This window comes from Sinocyclocheilus grahami, unplaced genomic scaffold (assembly GCF_001515645.1).
Source record: "Sinocyclocheilus grahami isolate Dianchi unplaced genomic scaffold, SAMN03320097.WGS_v1.1 scaffold828.1, whole genome shotgun sequence".
Classification (NCBI taxonomy): Eukaryota; Metazoa; Chordata; class Actinopteri; order Cypriniformes; family Cyprinidae; genus Sinocyclocheilus; species Sinocyclocheilus grahami.
Genome location: NW_015506007.1, coordinates 647,561 through 659,347, shown reverse-complemented (window position 1 = coordinate 659,347; position 11,787 = coordinate 647,561). Strand labels below are relative to the sequence as shown.

At 38.5% G+C, this 11,787-nt stretch overlaps 2 protein-coding genes across 2 annotated transcripts in view; one reads left to right on the top strand and one right to left on the bottom strand.

Annotated features, from left to right (window-relative positions):
* The window catches only part of LOC107562545 (phospholipid phosphatase 1-like), a 15,939-nt gene extending 15,283 nt beyond the window's left edge, over window positions 1–656 (top strand). The window contains exon 5 of the mRNA XM_016247181.1: window positions 26–656. Within this exon, the coding sequence (XP_016102667.1) occupies window positions 26–222 (197 nt within the window). The 3' untranslated portion in view covers window positions 223–656. The remainder of the gene's footprint in view (window positions 1–25) is intronic.
* A 2,063-nt stretch (window positions 657–2,719) lies between these two features.
* The window catches only part of LOC107562544 (superkiller viralicidic activity 2-like 2), a 33,526-nt gene continuing 24,458 nt past the window's right edge, over window positions 2,720–11,787 (bottom strand). Inside the window, exons 20-24 of the mRNA XM_016247180.1 lie at window positions 10,534–10,697; window positions 10,225–10,330; window positions 6,201–6,257; window positions 5,498–5,660; window positions 2,720–2,850 (exon numbers count right to left, since the gene is read on the bottom strand). Coding sequence (XP_016102666.1) covers window positions 2,735–2,850; window positions 5,498–5,660; window positions 6,201–6,257; window positions 10,225–10,330; window positions 10,534–10,697 — 606 coding nt within the window. The 3' untranslated portion in view covers window positions 2,720–2,734. The remainder of the gene's footprint in view (window positions 2,851–5,497; window positions 5,661–6,200; window positions 6,258–10,224; window positions 10,331–10,533; window positions 10,698–11,787) is intronic.

Below are 11,787 nucleotides of genomic sequence, written 5' to 3'. Positions count from 1 at the left end.
CTTATATTTTGTTGTACTGTATAAGCACTAAACACTGACATTTCAGGCTCTGCCACTGTGACTGTAAACCTCAATCATATCACCTCCTCTCACGCCCTACAGGTTTTCTGTGTGTCGGATTTCTTCAAAAAGAAAGTCGAACCACAGAAGGAGGCAGAGATCCCACACACCACCTTACAAGAGACACCTACGAATGGAAATCATTATGAAAACCCAAACTAAGCTATGATGAGCCTCTGTGGATGGGAAGGGGTTTCAGCGTGCTCCCACTATGAGGGCAGACCACTAGGGTGGAAACCTGTGAATGTAACCTTGCTTTCTATGTTCTCCATGGACTCTGTCCCACGTTGCCTTGGCTGAACTGCTTCTGCTGCTACCACAGCTTCCTCTGTATCTCCAAAAACTTGTGTACCTCTATTAAGCCACAAAAGAAAAACCTTTTTTTTATCTGTATGAAAACAAGAATCACTATACAGTCTTTTTTTTTAATTAAAATTGTTAAAATTATGTACAATGTTGCGCTTTTATTATGGAAACAAAAACCCATTATGCTCTATGCTCATTGACAAACACAAATAAAATGATTGTTTCATGTAAATTCTGTCCTTCACTGTTTTCATGCAAAATGTAAAAAAAAAAGTAGGGAAAAAAAAAAGGCAAAATGAAAACTATAACCCTCCCAAGTATTTGTTAGTTAACCAAATAGAAATGAATCATTTCCAACCAGTTTTAATGGGCATTTTTACCTTTAAGCCATTTGTTCTAAAATTGTGCACCATCTTTTGAGTCAAATTCTTGCATTTGGGTTGTTACCAAACAAATTAAATCAGTATCAACAAAATTGATCTTTGCAATGCAGAGGAAACACAGAAGCTGCATTAGAAGAGGCATTTAGATGCATTTACACACCGTTTAATGCCGCTCTGAGGGACATTAAATACTTTAACCTGCAGTTACAAATGCATAAATAATGTTTTGATATTTTAAACATAAAATATTGAAAACTGAAATTATTTAAAAACTGAAAAGGTACTTTAAATGTGAAATTAAAACCGCCAGTAGGTGGCAGCAAGTCACTGTTAATAAGTGAGTCATTGTGACTGAACAGAATCATTTAAACAGTTGATTCATTCAGGAACAAAACAGCGTCCTGTTGCTCAGAGACGCAAAACAGCGCTGTTGCTGTGTTTGAAATGATTTTTGCTGGAGAAATAGAGCAAAAACAGGAAATACAAATCACACAAAGCACTCTAAATGCACACGCGCACAACCTGCTAGACTTCACCTAATGCGTGCACTCTGTAGGTGTTTTCGGTTTGCTTTTCGCGATATACTCATAATATCAAATCACACATCATTAAAACATCAATTACGATATTATCGCAGACCATACATATCGCACACCCCTATGTTTAGATTTTTATAATGCATTGTCTTCTTATCGATCCACCAGTTCACATTCAAAGCTTTTGAAAGTTTGCAGGGTAAAAACATGGGTCGATTTTCGCATTGGTATGAACTCTGAACAAAACAAGTTTTATTGAAAATGCTCATTCATTCTCTGCCAGCAGGTGGAGCGTTTGGTAGAAATATCACTGCTTCCCCGGTAACGGCAGAACAGAGCAGTGCAGCACCGGATTTTGAACGTGCAGCGCTCATGTTTCATAGCCTTTTGAAGTTTAAACGTCACACTGAGCCATATCGCAATTCTGGTCTTTCCATCCTCAAATGTAAGACCTCTTGAAATCATAATTAAGACTTTTTAAGGCCTTAAATTTGATCCAACTAAATTTAAGACTTTTTAAGACCCCGCGGAAACCCTGTAACAGCATGCTAACATCCAACTTTATTGGAACCAATTTTGACCAAAGAATTTAACATCGACTACTGTACAATTAGCTCGGCAACATGCTAACATTAAACTCTACTGGAATCCATTTTGACCCAAGTGTTTGTAAGCTAATCAAATACTGTATAAGTAGCTTAGCAAAATGCTAACATCCATCTATATTAGATTTGATTTTGATGGGTTTGTTAGCTAATCGAATACTGTGCTGATTAGCAGCATGCCAACAACAATACCTATTGGAATCAATTTTGATTAACATTTTTATGCTTATTAAAACGCCATGTTATTAGCTTGCATATGAATGCATATGCTTCTAGATACACAAGCTTCGTTTCATGCCTGGTTTCATTATAAAAACTATCAGACGACAAATCAAAATGTAGCAAGTATATGATGGAACGAGTCAAGCGCAAAATGTTTTTCCCTTTAAAATGGCAAAAATGAGCAATTTAGCTGAATTGCATGTTTATTGCTAGCTATCTAAACAACACCACATCTGGTTTAATGAAACAGACATTTAAAGGGTACTCTAGTGCCCCCTTGAGAATGGAGGTCTGTTACAGCCAATGTTCAGCATGCTCAAGATTGCATACTTCTGTTAACTTCTTACTGACCTTAGAAGACAGCTCACGAAGTGTTAAAAAAAAAAACCTTTCTTGTAAATTAAATAACGAGTGAAAATACTGAACAGCAATATTGAGATGATCTTGGATTGTGGATTAATTTGTTATCTTGTATCTCACGTCCACAGGTTCTCAGAATTGATCAATAATTAAATCTTTCCAAGACTGTTTACCAGTCAAGTGCTCAAAGCTGCCCACAATAAACTGGATACTCTGTGCACGTGGCTCTATTTAGCTCAATGAGTCACACTACGAGTCTAAATCATGTCTTACCCGTGGCAAACTTATTCTCCAGCTCCGTGTTTCCAATGGCCTTGGCTGCCTGGCACATCTGCCTCAAGAGCTCCTCCAATCTGCGCATACAGCGGATAATACTGCCTGAGAGAGAGAGAGAGAGAGAGACCTCCTCGCACTTACTACATACCAACCACATATGGTCATTTTCAGTGCTTGTAACCCATAGTTGCAATGTCCAGTTGTATTAGCAATGTTTATTTCTATGAAATTTTTCTTGGCACAAGGGAATTGCTGGCATGATGTTCTAAGATCTCTATTGAGAGCAGGGCTGCGTTTCACAAAAACATTAGCATAAGTACATTGTAAACCCATTGTAACCAATGGAGCTACGATCAACTTAGGCTTACGATGCTTTTGGGAAACGCAACCCAATTCAGTTTGAGTTGAAAGGGCATGAGAGAAAGAAAATAACGGAACTTCTCCATTTTTCATAAACATCTCTCCCTCACTGCACAATTTATCACTACAAGTGTTTTGCTGTTTGCCAATGCACATGAACGCAGCCAAAATCTCACTCAGGAGCTGGAGCACGGACAGATGGGGAATTTTCTTGACAAGACATGAGATCTGCGTTGCAAAACTCACGTCATGCCTCAGACATGGCCAAATCTCAGAGCAGAGGCTTCTGGGAGAAGATGTGCTGAAAATACATTTTAAATCCTTTTATTTCACAACAGGCCCCATGCTGCACTTATGAAGTCCAGACCAAATGCAACATCACTGATTCCTAATAGTTTCACAAACTAATTACGTTTGCTCATTTTTGGGAAACAGGAATGATATGAAAATAGTATTTTTTATAGTAGAATTGAGTATAAACCATTGCTGGGATTTAGGGCTGGGCGATATGGGAAAAAACATCTGTCAATCATCCATCTGCCTATCCATCTATCATGTAAGCAAGTGCATTAAATGTGATTTTTTCCCCCTCCCCAATTAGATGAGCCATAACATGGACCAAATAGGCACTATTAGATTGCAGATCTTTAATCTTTAAAATGTTGAATAAATAAACAAAGCAAAAAAAAGTTTTTTCATGTTTTTTTCAAGTTTTCATGCATTTCATGCAGGCACACGTTTGACAATGAATAAAAAAAATAATTTTAAATTTAGTTTTTTACAGTTATGCCTGAGAGAGAGAGAGAGAGAGAGAGAGTGTTAGTCCTCCTCGCACTTACTACATACCAACCACATATGGTCATTTTCAGTGCTTGTAACCCATAGTTGCAATGTCCAGTTGTATTAGCAATGTTTATTTCTATGAAACTTTTCTTGGCACAAGGGAATTGCTGGCATGATGTTCTAAGATCTCTATTGAGAGCAGGGCTGCGTTTCACAAAAACATTAGCATAAGTACATTGTAAACCCATTGTAACCAATGGAGCTACGATCAACTTAGGCTTACGATGCTTTTGGGAAACGCAACCCAATTCAGTTTGAGTTGAAAGGGCATGAGAGAAAGAAAATAACGGAACTTCTCCATTTTTCATAAACATCTCTCCCTCACTGCACAATTTATCACTACAAGTGTTTTGCTGTTTGCCAATGCACATGAACGCAGCCAAAATCTCACTCAGGAGCTGGAGCACGGACAGATGGGGAATTTTCTTGACAAGACATGAGATCTGCGTTGCAAAACTCACGTCATGCCTCAGACATGGCCAAATCTCAGAGCAGAGGCTTCTGGGAGAAGATGTGCTGAAAATACATTTTAAATCCTTTTATTTCACAACAGGCCCCATGCTGCACTTATGAAGTCCAGACCAAATGCAACATCACTGATTCCTAATAGTTTCACAAACTAATTACGTTTGCTCATTTTTGGGAAACAGGAATGATATGAAAATAGTATTTTTTATAGTAGAATTGAGTATAAACCATTGCTGGGATTTAGGGCTGGGCGATATGGGAAAAAAAATCTGTCAATCATCCATCTGCCTATCCATCTATCATGTAAGCAAGTGCATTAAATGTGATTTTTTTCCCCTCCCCAATTAGATGAGCCATAACATGGACCAAATAGGCACTATTAGATTGCAGATCTTTAATCTTTAAAATGTTGAATAAATAAACAAAGCAAAAAAAAGTTTTTTCATGTTTTTTTCAAGTTTTCATGCATTTCATGCAGGCACACGTTTGACAATGAATAAAAAAAATAATTTTAAATTTAGTTTTTTACAGTTACAACAACATTGTAGATAAAGTGAAGAGTTGTGAACACTCATGAGAAGTGATTCAATGAAACCAATGGTCTAACGGTGTATGTACACCAAAAGTGAATGAATATTCGCATCACGTTATCGCTCTAGATTACTCGCAGTATGTTTTTCATGTCACTTGTGTGAATAAAACCATCGCATAATGCACTCCATTTTCTGATACAGCCGGACATGTCAAACTGGACGTGTCAATAAGCTCTTCGCTGATTCGTTTTTGCAACAAGTGAATTGTCCGCTTAAGTTGAAATTTTTCAACTTGTGCGGAAGACGGATTTGAGGCATATATTGCACGTTCGTAGCAATCGCGTCGCCCAATTCACATAATTTGCATTGCTTGGCACGAATTCGCATCTATTCATGTCTTTACATTGACTTTGTATGCAATCTACTCGCGCAAATAATTAAATTTGCTTTCGGTGTGCACACACTTCAATTAAATCACAAAAATATTGTAAATATTTGATGGATAAATTTGTTGCGAGATATATTTGTTACAAGTAAACTAGTACCTTCAAACACGTCTGTCATTTTGCATATCTGAGAGAATGAGGAGCCGTTGGCCCAGGTGTAGACCACATCCATCAGGTGCGGGCGGAACTGGTTCAGGTAAGTGTCCTCATCCACGTCCAGCTTGGCCTCTGCGGACACCTTAGCAATACGCTTGGCACATTCCTACAAACACAGCAGAACGCGAGTCATTCATGATGATACGGGATCAGTAAAGGCAAGATTCTAGATGCTTAGAGAGCTTATGATGGAGGTGACGTTTTTCAGAAAACACACCGCTTCAGAAGACTTATTATGGGGAACAAGATTAGGAAGAGAGCAGCTGGGACATTCTGCAAAACTTTTTCTTTTGTGCTCCACAGGCTCAGTAAGTGACAATTTTATTTTTTAAGTGGACTATTTCTGCTTAGTTTTATGCTTGTTTAGTAGCGGTTTAAACAACCGTGAACAGTTTACCGTCACAGCAACTGAAGCTGTGAAATGAGGCCATCAAACTGAGCTACATGTGCCCACACACAAACACTTCACACACAGTAAAAACAGTCAAACTGTTCCAAACCACGTCTTTGGAGGATCAAACTGACTTATCAGATTAATCCATGAACGCAAACAGTGGCGGGAGTCTAAGTGTTATTTGGTAAATAGTAAGCCTGTAATGAAGAATTTAGGGGAGGCTGACCAAAACGTCTCTCTCAAACACAGTACCTGCATCTGTCGAAGCGGTCCGGCCAGCTGCTCCGTCAGTTTGGGCATCTCGTTAGCCTGTTGATGGAGAGAAGCTAATTAAAACAAGGGAATGAAGGGACACTGTCATGAACAATTATGCCAACTGGATTGAACACACAAGATGGGTTGTGCACTTTAATTTTCTAAACCATGCGTAAAGGGAATGAGATCCGACAGGCTTCATGGGAGAGGCTTTAAGTTGTGAACACCGAGTCAGCATGGAGAACGTCAAATAACTGTTAAAAATGTGGACTGACTTCTCAACAAAAGCATACTCATTAGTGGGAAACGGTACAACCAATATTTTCTGGTAATGATGCATAATTATCTACCGCAAGAGACACTGCTTGGCAACCATAAACAGATAAAACTCTGCATCATGTGACAAAAATGTACATTTGTAATTAATGGTTATTATTTTTATTATATATTTTTCCAGCATGTTTCTGTATGATGATTGTACCACATGAGGCAAAATGTTTTTCAAATACTATTAAGCAGTAAAGCATCGTAATATTATTTTGTCATAAGAAATAAAGGGTTATGCCAAACGAAAACATTTTCTTTTCAAGAATTTCATCCGTTTATTAAGGCTTTTTTTTATTCATTATGCTTTCAGGACACTTGTAGCAGATTTTTGACTGTGCAAAAACAAATAATAATAACATTTTAATTTGAAAATTAAAAACAAAGGTGTATTTCATTGAGATCAGGAATGTCCAAATCACATGCCTCTTTTAACATCCATATTTGTATGATTTATGAAGTGTCCGTTTTTAATCTTTCCGGGGGTTCATGGCCCTGGGCGACACTCTTTCACCCAGTTTCATGGTAAATCACAACATGCTTAAGATCTCTCTCTGCCGCCTCCTGTGGATTGTTTTTTTCTTCCTATCCTGTCTTTCCCACCATCTTATGACAGGTGAAAAGTATCTAAACTGACAGATGACTAAAGAGAAGAAGCAGCTGAACTATGGCACACACAATCCTTGCGCTCCACGTGCAAACCAACATGCACAACAAATGGCACAACAGGGTCAGACATAACACTGGGTCAACAAATGGTGTGTTTGTTTATCTGATTATCAGATGTTATAAACTTATATAATATTCGATATTTGACACACAATATTCATTTACCATTAATGGGGAAGGAAATGCTTTCCACATGTTCATTAGACATTAAAAATGAATGTAAACAACTTGTTTGTTCACAATTAATCTTGTGTTTAATTGCTACCTAATAATAATAATTTAGGGCCCCTATGAAATCAAGTTTATTTTTTCTTATATTTTGTTATCCCATTTAGTTTTTTCTGGATTGCATGTTTTCTAATTTAATACAAATGTATCATCAAAAATTGTCTTCTGTTTGAAGTTTTATTAATTCATGTCATTAGACAAATTTTTTATGATAAATTAAACTTCTAAAATGTAATCAAATGGAAACCATATAATTTAATTAATTTACAGCAAAATATGTTTCGTTTGTCTAAATATATAAACAAATATGAATTGAAAAATTATAACACGGAACCATACAGTCAAATCAAAAATATTTTGGCTATAGGACATTCCTTAAAAATAATAATATTACTTTGAGAAGTACATTTTAGTATACAACAGTAATATATTTCTGTCATAATTTCTTCAAGTTAAACCGAACTTTCATTTTGGTGGTTTGTCATTAAGATCTTTGAGTTCCAGTGTGTATTCAGAGGTAGTTTTTCTCAAATTAAACCGTGAAAAGCTTGTGAAGTGAATCTCAGCTCTGTAGATTGTTTTATTTCTGACTTACTCTAGAAAGTGAAGTGACGTGTGGCCCATACTCGGAATTTGTGCGCTGCATTTAACCCACCCAAGTGCACACACACACACACCGTGAACACACACCCGGAGCAGTGGGCAGCCATATTGCTGAGGTGCCCGGGGAGCAGAAGTGGTTCGGCGCCTTGCTCTATGGTCTCACCTCAGTCGTGGTATTGAGGGTGGAAGAGAGTGCTGGTTATTCACTCCCCCAACCGACAGGTCCTGCCGGACCCGAGACTCTAACCCCACAACCTTCGGGTTACAAATCGGACTCTCTAACCATTAGGCCACGACTGCCCCTCTATATGCTTGTGCTAATTCAGACAACAGGACAAATGGATTTGGAACTGTGCAGATAACAGTGTTGACAGCCTTAAAGGGTTAGTTCACCCAAAAATGAAAATTAGGCTGCGTTTTACTCACCCCCGAGGCATCCTAGGTGTATATGACTTTCTTCTTTCAGACGAATCCAGTCGGAGTTATATTAAAAATTGTCTTTGATCTTTCAAGCTGTTTCATGGCACTCAGCGGGTGTTGTATGCATCAGTCCAAAAGAAGTTAAATAAAAAGTGTCCATCCATAAAAAAAAATTTTTTTTTTAAAAAAGTGTCTCACACGGCTCCGGGGGGTAAACAAAGGCCTTCTGTAGCGAATCGATGCGTTTTTGTAAGAAAAATATCAATTTTCAGAACGTAATAATCACTTTAATGTAGCTTCAAGCTGTTTCATGGCACTCAGCGGGTGTTGTATGCATCAGTCCAAAAGAAGTTAAATAAAAAGTGTCCATCCATAAAAAAAATTTTTTTTTTTTTAAAAAGTGTCTCACACGGCTCCGGGGGGTAAACAAAGGCCTTCTGTAGCGAATCGATGCGTTTTTGTAAGAAAAATATCAATTTTCAGAACGTAATAATCACTTTAATGTAGCTTGCGCTCACTGTTGTACACGGAAGCAGCTCCGGATGGATGATGTATGAGGTCAGCGTTGCACATGCGCCGGTGAGTCTCGTGAAAACCAACGTTTGTTTACAGGAGCAAAGGAAGCAAAGTTTCCTTACTTTAGCAAAGGAAAACCAGTCTCCTCTTGGCTTATATCGAAATCCTCTGACATTCTTCTTTACAAATCCTCGTTTTGTACTTCTAATAAGTGACCGGTGTTTTGTTTTGATCTCTCCCGCTGTGCTTCCGCGTGCGTCACTTCTGAGCGGCGATTGCGCAAAGCTGAACTCATACGTCATCCGCCCGGAACTGCTTCCGTTTACAACAGTGATGCGCCACCCGCCCGGAACTGCTTCCGTTTACAACAGTGAGCGCAAGCTAGATTCAAGTGATTATTACGGTTTGAATATGGATATTCTTCTTACAAAAACGCATCGATTCACTACAGAAGTCATTTGTTCACCCCCCAGAGCCGTGAGAGACACTCATCCGCCCGGAACTGCTTCCGTTTACAACAGTGAGCACAAGCTAGATTCAAGTGATTATAACGGTTTGAATATGGATATTCTTCTTACAAAAACGCATCGATTCACTACAGAAGTCATTTGTTCACCCCCCAGAGCCGTGAGAGACACTTTTTTTATGGATGGGCGATTTTTATTATTTTATTCTAGTTCTTTTGGACTGATGCATGCAACACCTGCAGAGTGGCCTTTCAAAAGATTTTTGTTGTTTTATCTCTCCCGTTTCTTTTAGTTAAACAATGAGCAGTGCTGCCATCTTGTGGACAAATGAATTGGCGCCAAAAAAATTAAAGGCGCATGTGGGCCATTTTCCCAACTGTATGTACCATACTGATGACAAAATTTAAGTCATGTGCAGGTCACTTTGGTATGTAAATAACCTTCTCTGATTGGCTTAACTCATTCTCAAAAGCATTTTTACATTGTAGCATTGTTTAATTTTTTATTGTGACAGCATATGAAATTGGAAAACTTCCAAACTAACAAAACTTTTCTTGCAAAATAGCTTTCAATATCTATACTATTGGACCTATGGTATCAAATATATGGCATACAAGCTTCACAAGTCTCAAATAGAAGCTGGGCCTTTGAATAACCTCATTCCCTGCATTCATGACCATTTCAGGCCAAACACAACAGGTTATTTGGGCCCATAACTGTCATAACCCATTGACTTCTCTCATATTACATCCCGACCACATTTCAGCATGTGCATGATGACATTTTGGCCTTACATTTTCCTGGAAGACAAAGCAGCTGAGGAGCGCGGTGGCCTGCTCCGCCGTCAGGTCGTTGAACAGCCCGTTAAACACCATCTCTGTCAGCAACAGCTCATCTGCACTGCAAACACACAAGAACACCACAGGATGGTTTAGAAACGAGCCCGAGTGTTGTAAATAACAGCTGTCTGAGTAAAATTTAGTTTTGTTTGCTTTTAATGCATGTCTTTTAGCTGGAATTGTTTAGAACAAGGAATCGTGAACGTGAACACAAAATATAATTGAACGACAACCGTGCTTATTTTTGTTTTCTTGGTAACCAACCTGCTGATCTCACAGGCCACACGACCTTTCATCTCGATGACATCAGAGGAAGTGGCGAATCCCAGGCGCCGCAGCACACGCTTCCTGCACTTCAGCTCGTCCATCTGCAGCACGGTACGTGCTTTCTTTAGCTCGCGCTTTGCCGCTTTAATGTCGCCTGCAATCTGAAACACAAGCACATTGACAGTGAGAAAAGACATACTTCCTGTTTTAAATGTGATTTAACACATCAGAAATGTTACCCAAACATACATTTCAAATACGCATGTTCCAGGAAGAAACAAAACAGCAGATACTCAGTCACAACACACCTGTCGCACACTCATTTACACCCTTAAAGGTTTCCACAAACAAACGACATCTGTAAACATGCACTTGAACGTGTATGGTTAAAACTTTTGCGTGTAACGCATTAAAACAAACTTGATGAAGGCACCACAGAAAACATGGCTGAAGCTAGGGCTGGGACAATAAATCGATGCATCGCGTTTCGTGGATCGATTTGAGATTTTCTCTCGAATTGATTCGGAGCTTAGTTTTTAACAGCAGATGATGCTCTAGGCTAGTTTTTAACTGCACACTCAAATGCTCCCGAAGAAGAGCACTTGTGCGTTCGCCTGAGTAATGCAAGTGGTTAAATGTACTTGCACATCGGCTTTTATGCTTTTATGATGCGAGATTAATGTAAGCACAGCCTACTGTGAACATCCTTGTAATTCGCTTCAACCTTATCGAACTTTATAATTGATTATTTTAGGTTCAAATGGTGTACGTGTAAGGAACTGGAAGCAAGCAAAATACAGCTATTTCTAAAGCACGCAGTGCCATCTGCTGTTAAAAACTAAGCTCAGAATCGATTCAAGAGAGAATCGCGATGCCTTCGGAAAATCTCAGAATAATTTCTTGATTCGCGATGTATCGATTTATTGTCCCAGTCCTAGCTGAAGCATAATGTTTTAACGCACCGACTTTACACTGTTACAACACCATACCAAGCCAGTGAGGAGATAGCGCCACCATCTGTCTAAAGTGAACAAAACATGGGCAAAAATTTGTCTAATTTAGGAATAACTTCATGTGACTTCATTCAATGTATTTCTGGGGACTGCAGAATACTGTTTTTACTCAAGATCATTCATTACCTTCTACGTCATTTAGAGTGGATTCATGTGCAATTACTATTTCTTTAAAAGAAAAAGTTAACTATTCTTTTTACTTTACAACATCAGCAATTCTATTGGGTATTTATGGAGA